Below are 17,733 nucleotides of genomic sequence, written 5' to 3' on the forward strand. Positions count from 1 at the left end.
ATACAGCCTTTTTAGGCTAGAAGAGACGAACCAATTGCACAAGTTTAACATGGCTAAACCCGGTGAACTTGCAGAAGCACTAAATTGGTGCAGTTGATGAGATGTCTACGTCTGCAGCCTCGGTGGACGGCATGTATAAAAAAGTGCAAACGAGAACGGTGCCGCTGAAATGGCTAAAAACGTGGACGCGATAGCATCTTTAACACTGCCTTTTCATTCTGCGAACACTTTATATTTTGTTGGGAAATTCTTATATTATTGTACAGGAAAGGGAATCCGCATTCTCTGGTAAATTTCTCTGTAAGCGTCTGGCAGATGACACTTGGAAGGTGAAATGCCGAGTGGCAGGTGACATAAATGCTGCGTGATGACGGTCTGTATAATCAGAACTCATGATTGGTATACATTGTTGAATGCAGCATTACTCAAAACTTTCCTGGTGACGTGCTGTAATGTGTAGAGCATTAAAATATTATGCATCGCCATCATTAGCAGTCATTTATACTTTCGCATTCTCACTTGTGAGCAGTCTTAAGTGTCTCAGAAGAATATTTTCTGCGGGAAAACGAAACATTTGAGTGTAATGGCAGGGAAGATTTTTAAATCCAAACTGCACGCCAATAATTGCACGCTTGGTGGCGGAGTAATATCGAGATAATCAAACCCTTCGTGAAAACATTTTTTCACTGAAGCAAAAAATTAAAATGGTTTCACATAGGTATCTGTTTAACCAAGACCCCAAGAATACGGACAGGAAAATACGAAACGCTGTTCGACAAAACCATTCCGCTTTCGGTGTAATTAGTCTTGTAGTCTCTCTGCAAACCAAATATATCAAGTATTGTTGAAAGTCAAACGACCGCTAGATTCAAGCAAGTAGTTCGTCTCTGAACAGAGCATTTCATTATTATGTTATTCAAAATTCTTAGAAATTGACCCCTATCTCGCAGGTTCCGCTCGCATTGATGTACCTTTGCGTGCTGCTCTTCAACATTCTTCAAATGGTGGTCAGCTTTGAGCGGTGCCTGGAGTACTCTGAGCTACCTGTAGAGGTGAGATACCATCTAAAATAAAGCGACAATATGAAAGCACAGGGATGAAAGCAACAAATGAAAATAGTAATGGTTATGCATTTTCGAAGTGCGCTCTGTAAGGTGCATGCCGCCTATGAAGGATATGAAAGAGGTCACTAGTGCATCTGTATGAGTTCGCTTTTTTGCAGTTTTTGGTAAATAGTGAAAATAAAGTTGTTTATTAAATCTTGGTGTTTTCGCACGCCTTTTATGTGCGGCTTCATCACGCCAAGACCATATGCAGGTTGCCTCGCAATGTAATAACATTTTTCGCACTGAAACGACTTCGTGCGAATGCCGCGGACGGGGCTGAGACCTCGTATTCTGAGCGGAACCATATAAGCCTACGTTAGAGCCTTTAAATTATCGAGAGTAGTAGTGAGGGCGACATGAAGCAGTTCAACGATGCTATGACACAGTGATGTCATGAAACAATTGAAAGGCAGGGCGAAATAGTAGAATAGAAGGACAGGCAGCTGGTTAACTAGGCGATTTCCAGTAGGCTGCCCTACATGTAGGCAGGAGAACAAAGCAATAAATAGAAAAATGGCCAAGGAAATCCGTCTGTCACATGTCCAAAGATTTATAGTAAAAGACAGTAGAAAACACACACCTAAGGCCCGTTTACACAAGGCTGACGCGACGCCGACGTCTGTAGTCGGAGGGTCGGTCGGCCGATCCTGTCATTGACGCACCGGTCAATCCCACTAGGCCGGAAACGGCGCCAGCAGGACCAACGACCGCGTTTCGACGTAGTGTGACAAGTTTCAAGGCTAGCGACGCGGACGAAACGAATCGGCAGATGGTTGCCCTGTCAGTCCTCGGTATATCGTCGAGCGAGCGAAACTGAAATGCCGTCGAATGACGTATGGTACATAGCTGCGCTTCCTAGTGACGTGTACATGCCAAAATTAAGCGAAGGCTGGCATTTTATATTTTCACAGTTTGACACTCGCGGGTGGTGCTATTTTTTTTTCATTGAATATGAGTAGACGCTAAGGCGAGTAGGACTAGGGCGCCCACAGGATTCGTGTGTGTGATTTCGACGATCGTGGAGAGCAAATGAACATCTTTTAGAGAGTGCAAACGGTCATCAAGGGTATATTTTGTTGTTGTGACCTGAGCTCGAGATTTAATTTTATAACGGAACGGCGGTAAACAAACGGCAAGCGCTGGCGTGATCCGGTTAGCCGAGCAATGTTGATGACGGCTGGTAGTAGTCGGCGGCACGCCTGGGACACAAATAACACCGTTTTAATTCGTGCGAACAGTTGCCGAACATACTTCGGTTAAAGCGAATCAGGATAAAGTATTTATGGCACCGAAGTGAATAAATACAATTAGCAGTAAGCGCCGCTCTCGTGCTGCGTGAGGAACACGACGACAACGTAAAAAAACAAAAACGCGTCTGGCGATGGTCAGCCGACCTAGATCGGACTAGTGTGAACGAGACTTTAGAGTCGTGAACTCCACCCCGGGTATTTTAAAAAAATAGGAGGCGCGCCTTCACTGTTTTCCTTTCCCCAATCTCAGTGGGGGGCCGTGCTGCTCAGCTCCGACCCGGAGGTTCAACTCCGAGTCATGGAGCGAGCCGAACGGCCACTTGGCGTCCGGCCTAGAAGAGGAGCCCACCGCGGGGACGGGAACGTCAACCCACCCCGTGCCTACGGCCTCTTCTTTAATAAAGTTTACCTCCTCCTCCCGCTTTCCTTTCTGATGACAGTTTCATTCAATGCCCAGATTCCTAGCTTCTCTAAGAAGATGAGAGTCCAAGCTTTGGAGTGTAGCTCCAGGAAGGTACAATAACGCTCAAATCCAAGGAAGTTATGTGTAAAACGCCCAGCCGCGACATGGCTCGAGATGTGGCACAACAGAATGGAGCAACTAGCAGTGGTATGTGGGGACGAAGAGCTGAAGAAAGTGACTACCATGTTCCGATCACTTGAAGATCATGCCAGCAGCAACGGGAAGCACAACTAGTGCGGAGAACGTAAGACACTAACCGCTCCCATGTGGTAAATGTAGCTCCGGCTTTAAAAAATGCGTACGCCTAAATTCTATGCTAATAGCTTTCCCTCACTTTAGCTTTTACTTGTTATTGAGTGCGGTTGTCCTCATGCGCGCTGAGTTGAAAAAGAGAGCCGCAATGTTGCACTCCCATTAGCACACACCATGGGCCCATTATTGGTATTGTGTGGGTAATGTGCGGCCTTATGTAGGGCTGGACATTTGTAGATACAGTACCAATTTCGGGTGTATGGTATGTGCAGCTTGGGCATGCGTAGTGCTAATAAATTCACATAACGTACAGTTCTACAAAATCATAGTAGTGGGTAGGCAAATTAAGGGGCTGGAGATCAGAGACGAACCAAGGTGACGCAAAGTTTATGCGGAAAATCGTGCATACACAAGGGATTGTCTGTATCGCTTAGTTTTCGAGGCAGGTTGCGAAAACAGAGAAAAAGCGGGACGCTTAATTTTTAAGGAGGCCAGTTTGGTTTGGTTAGTTTTGTTGGGTTTAACGTCCCAAAGCGACTCGGGCTATGAGAGACGCCGTAGTGGAGGACTCCAAAAATTTCGACCACCTGGGGTTCTTTAATGTGCGCTGACATCGCACAGCACACGGACACCTCTTCGTTTCTCCTCCATCGAAATGCAGCCACCGAGCTCGGGTTCGAACCTGGGTATTCCGGCACAGTAGTCGGGCGTCTTACCACTACATCCCCTCGGCGGGGCAGACAGAAGAGAAAGAGAGGAGCAATAAAAGGAAGAGGGAGAGAAAGGCGCGCGCCGCCACAACAGCCGTCGTCCACCACCGAAACGGTGGCGGGTGCAATGACGGCCTACAAGAGATAAAAAATATGTGGCAGGCTAGGCCCCGCCGCAAGCAGCGGTGGCCTACCTGTCCCAGCCCCATCCGGCGAGTACCTGCCACATATGCTGGGGAATATTGCCACACATTATCTGGCGCTAACATGCGAATACGAATCAACGAAGTCATCAAAATGCAGCGTTGAAACCTGCCACACACGGTACACATGCATCGAGGCTGGTTCGTTTCAACGCTTCATTGTGATGAGTTATTTGTCAATTCGTTACCTTATTCGGTATGTTAGCGCCGGTTAATGTGAGTGGCAACATTGCAAGCTAGTCGCGACCACATGAATGCGGTCAGCTTTTATGTTTACTTGCGCTTAGAATTCGAATGAATGGATTCGATCGGCTGTGGCGCTGATCACCCCAAAATAAAGATTTTCAAGTAGCACATCTAAATAAGTACATGTGCAAGTGCTGCTTGGTTGGTTTTCTGGGGTTTAACGTCCCCAAGCGACTTAGGCTATGAGAGACGCCGTAGTGGAGGACTCCGGAAATTTCGACCACCTGGGGTTCTTGAACGTGCACTGAGGCCAGTGAGGCCAGTGTCCACAATAGACAGCGGCATTGCTGAACGCGACCTCTTTCTTAAAGATCACGGCGTGCTTCGTGGTGTATAGAATCAAAATTTGTTTAAGGGTTCATACTTTGGCAGGGAAGGAAAATATACTTGGAAGTTTTATGTAGTTTTCCTCACACCACTAAATAACTCGCTCAAAGCGTACCACCCTGAAAATAGAGATATTTATTTGAAATTTGCGAGTCATTTTATGAATTTATGCTTATTTCTTGTGCAAATGCGTGAAGGTGTTCAAACGTCCATGAAGCGTATTTTTTTTATAAAACATACCAAGGTACTGAGTTTGCCATCTTTCTGTAACAATGGCAAGCACGACTAACTCTTGGGTTTGCTAACAGTGGTGAACGGCGCGAAAAGCAGGAGCATAGAGTACTTCGCACTACACTGATCGTGTGTAGCCCTCCTGTTTTGCCGTTTATTTTTTCGCTGTTTATCTCCTTTAACTGCTAGATGGGTCAGAGTGATGGCTAGTCTGGAATGTCCTCATGCTTTCTCAATTTTGATGCAGTCTTGCTCTTGATGGTAGACAATTTTTAGTTTTCTGCCACGTTTTCTAATGCCTTCCGGCTTTTAGAAAAAATGTAAATATGAAACGTTTGCATTCCTTTTCAGCCTGACGTTGCAACAGACTTGACGGAGGAGAAAAAAACAGCACTGATTCGTGCCCTCTCTGACTGGCCCATAAAGGGTGCCATTGAGTTCAAAGATTATTCGGCGTCCTACCGACCTGGCATCTTGCCCAATGTACTGAGCAACATCGCATTCACTGTCATGCCCATGGAAAAGGTACCTGCTTTTCACTTTTGCCCACTCTGTTTTTATTTCGTCTTTCAAGCGAAAGCCTTGCATCCTAAGTGGAGTCGGCAGAGGTGCGTCAAACGACATACCTCCAAAGCCAATCCAACGGAAGTCGTATAACAAGCCAGACCGGAATAAATACTGACACTCTTCTCTTGCATGCGTCCAGTCGCCTGATAGTGTGCGCATCGTTGGGGGCCCTCATCTTTTCCTTTTTGTATATATGTTGCTAATATGAATGTACCTGAAATTAACCTGCACACATTTCTTAGCAATGTTTTTCTAGTTAACTGTTGTTGTGGCTCCCAGCAGACAGACACAGATTAGTATATAATGTTAGATCGACGTTTGGCGCAATAGATTTGTTTTGCGCTCACAACAGGTAAGTTTTGACCCGTGTTTGTCAGCCACACATGAAAGCGATGTACTATATCGCACTGATTTCTGACGGCAGATAATCAGCGAGATTCTAGCAAATGGGTGGTACAAGGGAGATGGCGATGGAACGACATTGCACCGTCTATAGCAAACGGCAATTGCAATATCTTCGAACCCGCTTGAAGAGAGGTTATATAGCAAGCCTAAATTTTTTTTCCCGATGACAATGGGCGAAAGCAGCGCGTTACGATTACGTTCACTTCAATTATGACAACAGTGCGAATGAATCAAGTTCAAACAAACACATACGTTTAATCAATGTAGCCCACTTGGCTTTTTTGGCGTAGCAAAAAACAAAGTAAATAATTCTGATTTGTTAAAAACCATTACTACAGTATGTATATTGTGCGCATTGTGCACATTGTGTATAGTTTCGTTTGCGCTGTTCCGCGCACCTTCTGCTTCACTTTTTTGTTGCTTAAACAACGTGAGTCATCGTTTCAGAGCGTAATCAAGTACTCAAATTCTGCGCCATCTTTGGTGTCTGCCGCAGTGTCGTCGACATACAGCATTCTCCATGACTTAAAATTATACACACGTCCTAGCAATCTCCGCAGATATGCGCGTTCACACAGTTCTTTAACATACTTTAACACTGCTCTTCGCGCAGAACACGAGCTGATCGAGACGGTAGGGAGTTGGCGAATGCAGGCGACCTGAAGTTTTTTGCCGATCCACCCGCACACTTAATTTTTCCCATCAATTGCGGACTACTGTAATAAAGGGTAGCGACCACAATATCACTGCTGGAACTGCTCCGAAGGTGCGTGCCATATGCTGCCTGTGTTGCTGGGCTTAAAACATGCTCGAAGCTTGCAAATACGGTCACTCGCCGTTCAAACAGTGGCCGGGCCCGTTAGTCTGGAAGGAAAATGGAGGCCCCGGTACCTTTGCGGCATTCCGAAAATTTTCCAGGGCCCTAGCGTTAAACCCTGCAGCGCGTGCCATCTGCTGGCAGCAGTGAATAGCAAGCGACGCAACGAGAGCGCGCCATCGCTGCTAATAGCCGCCGAAAGGCTTTCGCCTGATCGCTCTTCATGGGTCTAAATTGCCTTCTAAAGTTTTTCTGAGTAAGCAGTGGAGCAGTCTCAGAAAGGCCGGCCACTGAACTTCAATCAGCACTGATATAGCACAGTACACAGGTGTCTTGCATTTTCGTCAGCATCAAGAACCGGCGTCCGCAGCTGGGAGTTCATCGTGTTTCGCTCAGTCCAACAGTCCAGCACACTAACCGTTGAGCCATCGCGGAAGGAAAACGGCGGAATATGCTCGCATGCTACTAGTCACTATTTCGTATGCCTTAATTTTGCGAATTACTGTTTATTAGTTTAACACAGAACACACCTATGTAAAATATATAGATAGGTTCCAGATTAAATTGTAGTTTACTCCTTTTTTTCTACCCCCCCCCCCCCCCCCTCCAGGGCACGAATTCCACTCTCCAGCTTAGTATGAACTGTTCGGTTCACGGCAATTGTTTAACGTGTATAGGGCACATCATCGGTTCAGTTCCTAGGGCTGACGATAATAAATATGCTGTTCTGAATTGTTTGACCTAATACAACGTAAGCTATCTGAATGCGAGAACATGTGTTGTAACACTGCGTATCTAGCATTTCCTATTTCCGGGAAAACGTCTTATACCCCTGTCACACGAGCAAATTTAATGTCATTCGTATCGAATGACATTAGCACCTAATGTCATTATTCCCATGCTACACGAGAAAATTTAATGTCATTAGGTTCGAATGACATTCTTCATCGAATGAGTTTGGGGAACTCATTCGCATTCGATCGCGAACCGAATGTGTACTCTTGACGCCAGATACGCAGCAGAAACAAGTAACGCAACAACATATTCTGCGCACATTGAAATTAAAAAAATTATATTTCTAAAGTTTTGTTTTAAAACCTGTTAATTTAGGTGTAAAATTATTAGCACTGCAGACTCTCGGGAACGGCATTACTCTCGGTCACAGCAGTGGTCCAGTAATGGCAGCGATTCACGATCATTTTGGGCTCTGTGTTCCTTGGTAACCGCATCTCCCCGTATGTTTATCTCGGAACTATTTAAAGTTTTGACTGAGCGCCTCACATTTTGGACGCCAATTGCATGCTCTACGTGTCTCCGTGCGTCTCCGTACTGTGTATCCGCGCTCCGCTGTGTTCAGCCATATTGTTTGTTTACTTATTTCGGATTTCTGGGTGACTCGATACTTTGCTTGGATTTTTATGGCTAAAGTGCTACAGCACAGCCAAAAGTAATGTTTTTCGCTTGAATTATCGTACAGAAATGTTTTGATCAGCTTTAAAACGTTACATAGTGATTTCAAACGCCTTTTATGCGCACTGATGCTCCTTAAGTGCAGCATTTTTTGTAGCTGATCGTAATTGCTACCATTTGCGAATGACATTATATTTTACCGTGTAGCTCCGAAAGAAACCGAATGACATTCGATGCATCGAATGACATTAAATCTGCTCGTGTGACAGAGGTATTACTCAGCATCATATTATTTTGAGCACAATGCCACCACGTGTTCATTGGTCACGCGGCCTTTACATAAATATGAGACTTCCGTCTTACAGGCTGCGGTTTTCTCACCTATCCGGTTCTTTGCGGAACAACTTGAGACGTGCAGCTCAGCACTTCAAATGTGTACACTTCATACATCCGCCCTTAGTAGCCGATCGGGGTAGCCTACCTTGTACAGTGTCTCCCCTCAGACGCCACACAAGCCGTAGGCAGAATACTGACAGTGTGTTTTTAATGTCGCTCCTACACAGGACCAGTGCATTCGAACGCACTGAGATAGTAGACTGATGATTTGCGCTGTCTGGGTAGCTTGCTTTTGAAGCACAGGCTTGATTACGCTAGGTAGAGCCACATTTCATGTGCCTCTTAATTTGACCTTCAAAGAGCAGGAGAGAAAAAAACAAGACCCAATGTCAGCGCGCTCGTGTGACGGTTCATGTCACCGCAGCTAAGTCCTTCAGCGTCGATTAAGCGAGGTTACCCTTACTCGACCCACTTGGTGTCTACATGAACTCGCTTCTGGCGAGTAAGTACATCAGCGGTGCGTACTGTCTAGATTTCAAGTTTTTCTGCAAGTTTCCAGCTCGTATTTGATTCCTTTCCTTTTCACTACCGAGAGCTTCGAATAAGAATTTTTATCGATAATGAGGCCTAGAAAGCATTCAACTTTGCTGGCCCTCCTCGCACTTCCGGAAGATTTTTGATCCCAAAGGTCCCCTCAACTCAACTCCATGACTCGACAGCTTCTACATTTTTTCAGAAAAGAGTGTCAAGCGAGTTAACCTACCCCCTGCAAGCGAGTTAGCTCGACCCGCTCCGCCATCTACTTTACTCGACCCGACTACGGATACATGACCCCAACAATTGGTTTTTTACTCGACAAGCGTACTCGACCCGACTCTTCAAAGTGCATGTAAAGAGGGCTTATGATTGCTTAATTTTCACCTTTCGGGTGAGCTTTCAAAGATTATTTGCGAGAGCGGCAAATGGGGCGCTTTGTCATTGGTCACATGATTGACATCGCACCTCCTCATCGCGTGATGAAAACCGCCATTACGTCGTCCACGACTGGGATATATGAGCGTGGAGCAATCAGGCTTTGACTCAGTCAGCCATGAACGATAACGGAGGCGGCATTGCGCTTAGTGCTCTGCAACATCATTCAGCGCTTGTTAAGTGGGGATCCAGCATCGACTGTCTCCAGCAAAGGAAAGCCACAATCTTAATTCACTAATTCATCGTTACCAAAATTGAAACGAAGGCTCACTCCTCCTCTGACCATAAAGCTGTGAAAGTCTGCTCAGACAGAATGAAAGTCCAAGCCAAGTTAAAGAGAACTAGTTGAAACGATGTCCGAATAAAGAGTTCTACCGAGGGTAACCATGTTGTGAAGCTTTCGCTGATTACGATGTTTACCTATGCTAAATTTCTGCTAATGTTTTGCTTATGCTCGTTTTCTCTGTGTCCCAGGTGGGTGTGGTGGGAAGGACTGGTGCTGGCAAGTCTTCCCTAGTACTGGCACTCCTCCGTATGCTCAAGGCTTCCAGCGGCCGTATTCTGATCGACGGCATAGACATCGCAGATGTGCCGCTGAAAAAGCTACGTCGAAGTGTCACCATCATTCCCCAAGTGAGATGCTCATTGTAATAAGGGTGACAAAGAACTCTAGCTTATGCCTCTTGCTGAAGTATAACTTCATTGGCATAGCTGAATGCCAGTTTGTACAAGACGGCCTTTGAATGCACACGGAGCGAATTTAAATCGCGACAGTATGTCAGATACGTCGTATTGAGATCCACTTTTGTTGTCATAGCCTTTTTTCGCTTCATTGTTTTCTCCACCTTTAATGGCAAGTCTTCTCAGCGCACAGGCTACTGCGCCTTAAGGGACTGCAAAAAAAGTAGCGAGAGGACGAGTTTATGCAAAACAATTTGTAGTGCTATATCGCCAAGAGTGTGACATTCTTATTTTTTCTCTACCAGCATCCAGAATGTACGTAGATACTCACGTGGGTCATTACATCTCTTATTATTAATTTCCTAAGAATATTACAATAAAAGCAATTTAATATTGCCTTAAGTTTATTTTATCGTGAACTTGTGGCTATACCGCGTTGAAGAGTGGCTATTATATAACATACTTGTATTTCGATGTTATCAATAAAGATTATGTAATAGCTTCGGTCTTAATAGGCAGTTACAGACATCTCATGATTCAATACTTCCCGCATAAGCTAATAAATAGAGGCTTCAATGCTCCTCATTACTCTGCTGCTTCTTTCGTTTTGTGCTGCAGTGTGCGCTTGATATATGAATCCCTCGGCAGGATTATCTATCCTGCCATTGTTGTCCTTGTAGCTTCTATTTCATGTTTTTCTTCACAACTAAATATGGCATGTAAATCAACAAAAAAAAAAACTCAAATATAGTGAAAGTAATGATAGAATTAAATTTATGAAGGGGATAGCTGTTATTTGAGTGAAGGAAAACACGAAGAAAAACGTGGTAAATAGCCCTATATTCCACAAAAAGAAGCAACACGTCTGCACGGACACCTGTCACACAACGCAGGACCCAAGCTTGTTGAGGGGAACTCTTCGAATGAATCTTGACCCGACCAACTCCTACTCGGACGAGCAGGTGTGGACAGTTTTGGGCCAAGCTCACCTGTCCAGCCTGGTGTCAGCTCACTCCAAGAAGCTCATGCTGGAGACTGGTGACGGTGGATGCAATCTGAGGTGAGTCCATGAACTCACTTTCCCGCTCCATCGCTATGCTCATAATTGTAACATGGTTCGCGTGAGTGATATCATACTTATTCAAATCGGGAAAATCAGCCTTCAAAAAAGGAATGAAATTAAGGACCTATGTTGTAGGCTACTTGAGCGAAGTATAAAAATCAACTTTTGTGCACATTCACTTCATGTTATTCCGTTAGTTTTTTTGCTGCAGTGCAGGCGACCAGAATGCTTTTCGAAAAAAAAAAATTGGTCTTACGGAAAGCTATGCTTTAGGCCTGTCGCTGAGGTGTATTCTCTACAAAAAGCAAATGTTCATTTGTTCATTTTGTTATACCAACCTCTACAGCATTACCAGAATGGCTGAGTCAATACTGTCTATGCACTATAAAAACTTGGTGCCAAATATTTATGCATCTCCTGCTGAAGTGTACTAATTATAAAGGAGTAGAAGTAAAACCATAAAAACAGCCGCGGCTTGCGCCCCTTAATTCGACTGCAGTCACCGGCATGCTGTATTAGTATGGGCTTGACAACGTAACTTTTAGACAATTGGTGTTTATTTGTGTCCACTAAGCTACTAAGCTATCCACTAAGCTCCTGCGATAAATGCATGCAAAGATTCGAAAACGCAGCTTTCCTGAATTAAGATCAAAGGACAATTCCTTTTAAAATATCCATCCGGGTACAATAAATTTTCTTGAATGTGTTTGTAAATTAAAAAATATACTCTACATTATTGTTAATATATTCGTGGAATATATGTCGCGGTTCCAATTGACACTTCTTTTCACTTTCAGCTTAAAACATACATGTTTACCATTCTTCTTTGTACCACTACCGCATTGAAGCTTGTGGTGCACAGCTTACATTGCACTCATATATGCAGTAGATGCATATGGTCAATATGTGGCACTTCAATTAACAGTTACTGCACAGACACTGAGGCTTTGTGATTGTTAATCATAATCCACTTCTTCCCGTTCTCTCACTGTGCGACCATTTTGTTTCTTCCGTAAGTGTTTCTTCCCTTTCTCCAATGCCAACCAGTGTGGGCCAGCGCCAGCTGGTGTGCTTGGCGAGGGCGCTCCTTCGAAACACCCGCGTGCTGGTGCTGGACGAGGCCACATCTCAGATGGACGGCGACACGGACAGCCTCATTCAAAAGACATTGAGAGAAAGCTTCGCCAAGTGCACCCTCCTCACTATCGCACACAGGCTTCACACTGTACTGGACTACGACAAGTAAGTTGCCTGTAATGACTGTTCTGGCTCCGCAGTTCAAAAGCACAAAAATACAAGAACAATGAGGGAAAGGCGCAGTATCTGTCACACTTGCTATGTGGACACCTGAACCGCGCCGTAAGGGAAGGGATGAAGGTGGGAATGAAAGTGGAAAGAGAGAAAGGGGAGCCGTAGTGGAGGGCTACGGAGTAATTTCGAGCACCTGGGGATCTTTAACGTGCGCTGACATCGCACAACACCCGGACGCCACTTCGTTTCGCCTCCATCGAAACGCAGCCGCCGAGGTCGGGTTCGAACCCGACCTCGGCCAACTACCTTTTTAGCACACACCTAACGTAAGAAAATTATAATAGAGTAATAAAATAAAGAACTCACACATATGACGCTACCTCGACGTTCCACGGTTTCCAGCCCATCAGGTACCGGTGAGCACGTGCTGTTCGAAGAGCGCCCCAAACTGTGTCCACACAACACGACAGCCAACTGCCATCTCTGAAAACAATACTGCCTTCGCCTCCACCTAGCTGCAAAAAACGTGCACTACACCTGCAAAAATGTGTACCAGGCTCCCGGGAGAGCCACCTTTAGAAAAAATGGGCTTGATACAAATTTCGTAAAAATGGATAATTCTTCTCATCACTCAGTCATACTGAGATGCTCATACTGAGCCGACATGCATTAAAGCCAAAGTACTCTCCATGGTTAGCCTCGTTTCAAAGAAGTAGCTAGTAAATTACTTTGCTATCATCACAGCGAAGGCACTTTGCTTGTAATATCCCGCGTTCCGCAGAGATCTCTGCTCGGTCCGCTTTGGTCATAACAAAATATAGATTTGATGCTACGGGTATCCCGAAAATGCGTTGTTTCGCGGTTGACTGTGTAATTTATCATACTGTTATTAACATTTCGGATCAAGTGGTCATTTAGAGCAACTTTAACCGTGTCCATGAGTGGTTCAATATCGGTTTAATCACGGCAAACGCTAACAAATTCAGACACATCTCATTCCAGCATTGTCACAACCCCCTTATTTTCTGCTATGCAGTTGCTAACTCACCCAAAGAAAGCATTCAATTGTTTCTGTGCTTCGGCTTAACCTTATGCAGCCCTCTTTTTGACTAACACATATTGCCACAGTCATATCATCTAACAACAGTTCTCGATGTTTCCTAAAGCTGCATCTTCATAATTCACCGCATCACGTTAAACTGCTGGCTTATAAAATAATTAAGACTTAAACTTGAGCTCGCAAGTCCCATCTGTAACCCTCGCTAAATGTACCCGACAAATGCACTTGAATCTGATAAAAACTGCACCATCCGCTTTCGGCATTCTGTATATTCGTATACTACTAGCGTTTCATCTCTGAAGAATATGTCCTCTCTAGAAAGCCTGGAAACTAGCCACCGCACCGCAAGCCTTTGTTTTCTTCACAAGGCTTTCCACAGCACTCTTAATCAAACCCCGTACATTACTCATTCGATATCCATATCAAGGCAGTCAGGGCCGAAAGCTCGGCTAGTTGGTGTGTCCTCATTATTAAAAGACTAGCGCATATAACACAGACACATCGGGTGAAGGGTACCAGTTCCTTGCCCTACGGGGCTAAGACGGTAGGTCAATACCGCTTGCGGCGGGGGCTAGCCAGCCACCGATTTTTATCTGTTGTAGGCCGTCATTGGACCCGCCACTGCTTCGGTGGTGGACGACGGCTGTTGTTGCCGGCGCGCGTCTCTCTCCCTCTTCTTTTTCTTTCTTCTCTATGTTCTCTTCTGTCCGCACAAGGCAGCGGAAGTGGCTCAGCGACAGAGCCAGTAGCAGGCCCGTGCATTTTCTTCTCCTTCTTCCTACAGCCACAACAACAACAACAACAACATAAACACAGACATAGGAGAAGACAGGACGAGCGCTAATGTCTCACCAGGTTGTACGTCTGTTTCAGATTGCCCGGCTCCTATCTCGTATTGCCAATTTTATAGGTTCTTTTTTTCCCCACAGCAGTCCACCGTAATGATCTACCACACCAAAGTCGCCGCTATACCTTCCTCATCTTCATTCTCATCTGCTGTAACAAATTTTTCCTTAAGACAATGTTACGTATTTATTATTGTTGTCATATTAGCCTACACCTTATGTATTGCCACCCCCCGGGCATCTTGAATATAATGTGAAGTGAAGCGAAGAGTGCAGTTGATGCTTATTCCTCTTGCTGCTATTACGGAAGAAAAACGCCGACCCTGTTGTAAGATTTAGAGAAGTAAAATTCGATGAAGTACAGAAATACGGGTGCAGGGCAATTTACACATATTTGAGAGACACTTTGTGGCTTAAATAGTATATTGGTCAGGAATTCTAAAACGGGGACCACAGCCGTACCAAAGGACATGTTGTACTAACAAACATGTGCGAAATAGCGTGTGATAAATTCACGGCGAATTAGTCAACAATTCCCATTGGGAATGGCGTTGATATTTTAGTTAGCTGAATCCCCACAGGTCGAGGGGATCTGTGCTAAGGGACTTAATAATCATTATAATACACCGAAGCGTCCCATGCGGCTAGAGAGGAAAGGTGTTTCCCATTTGCTACGACAGTTACATTTCTGCTGATTCCTCCACCTCATACTAATATGTGCGACCGTAGTAGTTAGTTTACTTAGTAGAGCGACTGCCCCTTATGTTGGTGGCCCCGGTTTATAATCCTGGTGCAAAATAATTCACGTTAATAAAAAGTCTAAATAGCTACCAATTTTTTTATAGGCCATACAGCTTTCAACTTTGGATATGAAACTTTGCATCAACGGAAGCGAATAGTAATCACTCCCTTATTACAAATCTGTTACACATTTTGTCATTATCCTAGGCGTTAGCCCAACTGATGCTCTCATTTCGTGTTTTGCTGAGCTTTCCATTAGGGCCATTCAGTTAACTTGATATATTAGTGGTAGTTTGCTGGTACGTTTAATTTTATGGTAACATAAGCATTTACGCAACGTCTTTTCTACGTATACATATGCACAATGACAAAGAACAAAATACTGCAGCTTGTTGTCGAGATTGCTTCTATTCAGCAAAAACTATATCAGATATCTGGCGCTGCCAAATCGCAATGAAATAGAGCGACTTCACAGGACGGGAGTAGGATTACAAAAAGGGAGTTAGTACTCTCTAGCACCTACCTAATTTTTATCTATCTGTTAAAAGCGAGTCGCTTTATATCGCACCTTTTTTACAGAATCCTGGTCATGGAGGAGGGCAGGGTTCGAGAGTTTGGAGCGGTGTCGACGCTGCTAGAAGACCCAGGATCCGTTTTCTATGCCATGGCCACCGAGGCAGGCGTCGTGCCTGGCAACGAGGCCACCACAAATACAACTGCACTGTGATTAGAAAGTCACTTATATTCGCAGTGGAACAGCTGCTGTCTTTAGTAAAAACAGCTGTGTATGCGTTGTTATTTAAATTTCTCTTCTTTAATTTTTAAAACTATCTCATAATTTACATCAATGCCCATTTCCTGCCAAACAAAGACCACCCATCACGGCTTCTACATATCCATCAAAATGCGCTCGTAAGAACTGACAGGCCAAACATCAGAACAGTAAGACTCGCCACGCTGTATACATTATATGCGTGCGTCGATATATTTGCCTTGCAGTAGTCGGTACAATAAAGATATTGTTACTTAGCGGTATTCGCTGGTCGTGCTGAGGATAAAGAAGTGCGATAGACTCCCAGAAAAAGACGCTGACGGGTGCTGAGATCTGTGCTATGATCGTCGTTAGTGGTGCGAACAGCTGTCGGACTAAAAATCTTCACCGTAACATCTTTGATGGAGGTGGATCCTCAGATCACCTGTGAGTAGCTGGAAGTCCGAAGTGACTGCCACATCGGTACTACCACAATGACTACAGACGCTGATACATCTACGGACGCCGCACCTGTTGTCGTCCTAGCGCATCCCCGTGACCCCGGAACTTTCTGTGGGACCGGCGACGTTGATGTAGACGACTGGCTGGCTCTAAAAAAACGCGTCAGCAAGCACAACCGATGGGATCCCACACTTATGATTTTTTACTTGACTGGGACCGCGTGGGTTTGGTTTGAAACCTACGGAGACGACCTTTGGGATATCCATGAGCAGAGGCTCCACAACCTGTTCAGAAAGCCTATTGGCCGCCACCTCTCCGCCAAACAAGCGCTCGCCTCTCGCGCCAAAACGTTTACAGAGTGTTATCTCACTTATATCCAAGATGTCCTACCGCTGTGCCGCAAAGTCGACCAAGCCATGTCTGAGGAGGATAAAGTCGACCACATAGTGAAAGGCATTACCAACGATGCCTTTAACCTCCTGTTGTGCAGGAATTGTTCCACCGTGGACTCTGTGCTGCCGGTGTGCCAACGTTTCGAGCAAGCAAAACAGAGGCGCATATATCACCGTTTCGACCGGCTGCAGACCATGGCTGCCAGTTCCTAATGTGTCGATCTTCCGACTCCTTGACCGCCTGCCAATGACAGTACTTTAATCCTCATCGTCCACCAAGAGCTTGAGGCAATGACGCCCACAGCATTACTATCGCATACACCCGACAATGCCCTGACTACAATATCACTCATTCAGGCTGTTGTTCGCCTAGAGGTTGCGAATATGGGTCTCCCTTCTAACATCGCCGCCAACACCGTGGATTCCGAACCTGGCCCTCCACTGATATTGTTGTAACAACATTGTTGGGACTCTTAACCGCTAGTGTTAAAGGTATGACATGACATTGTTAACAGCACCATTCCGGGTACTCTTCGCGTCATGTCAGCGTGCGGCTAGCTTTACAGGTATAATATTATTTGTACCACTGTTTCCCTGAACATGCTAATTAGCCTACATTAGAAGATACTACACTATATGAAGGACCACCTAACGTAGATTAAATCCCCGCTTTTACCCAACTGTATGAAAGTGCCTACATTACCAAGGGGCATTGTGTCTATGTCGAGGTTTGGGGGTCCTTCAATGCTCGATTCCGATCTCAACCTCTCCTTTCAAAGGCGAAGATTGTGTTGGCTGCGCCTGGCAACATGAGCATGTAGTAATGTTTCCGACGTCACCCAACCCGATGACCGGTCGGTTCACTGCAATCTCATCTGCTAACTGCCCCTGCCAAAGCCTATACCGGTTTTCTTTGAGGAAATGGCCTACAGCACCGTTGCGTTAACTTCATTTCGCAGCACCAGAAGGTGCCAAATAGTGAGAACAAGATCGTTCTCTGCTAAACGCTACTTCAGCCAGGCAAACCAAGAGATTTGGGGGTGGTGAGGATAATTTGTTGCTGAACGGCAGTGCGGCGAAAGAGTAGCCAGTGTTCCAGTTTAGCATCAACGGAAGGACACTGCACTTTCGGAGTACGTGAGATGCACTGATTGCGTGAGAAAGAAGGATACGGCATCCTGATGCTTGTGAG

General features: G+C 45.2%; 1 protein-coding gene across 2 annotated transcripts in view; it reads left to right on the plus strand.

Annotated features, from left to right (window-relative positions):
• The window catches only part of LOC146178906 (multidrug resistance protein mrp-7-like), an 87,548-nt gene extending 71,814 nt beyond the window's left edge, over positions 1 to 15,734 (plus strand). For both annotated transcript variants that reach the window (XM_084578649.1, XM_084578650.1), the window contains 6 exons: positions 951 to 1,052; positions 5,140 to 5,313; positions 9,770 to 9,928; positions 10,870 to 11,036; positions 12,087 to 12,281; positions 15,516 to 15,734. In XM_084578649.1, coding sequence (XP_084434775.1) covers positions 951 to 1,052; positions 5,140 to 5,313; positions 9,770 to 9,928; positions 10,870 to 11,036; positions 12,087 to 12,281; positions 15,516 to 15,663 — 945 coding nt within the window. In that variant the 3' untranslated portion in view covers positions 15,664 to 15,734. The remainder of the gene's footprint in view (positions 1 to 950; positions 1,053 to 5,139; positions 5,314 to 9,769; positions 9,929 to 10,869; positions 11,037 to 12,086; positions 12,282 to 15,515) is intronic.
• Positions 15,735 to 17,733: the final 1,999 nt, after the last annotated feature.

The sequence above is a fragment of the Amblyomma maculatum genome, chromosome 9 (assembly GCF_055883805.1).
Source record: "Amblyomma maculatum isolate TAMU_Amacu chromosome 9, ASM5588380v1, whole genome shotgun sequence".
Lineage (NCBI taxonomy): Eukaryota > Metazoa > Arthropoda > Arachnida > Ixodida > Ixodidae > Amblyomma > Amblyomma maculatum.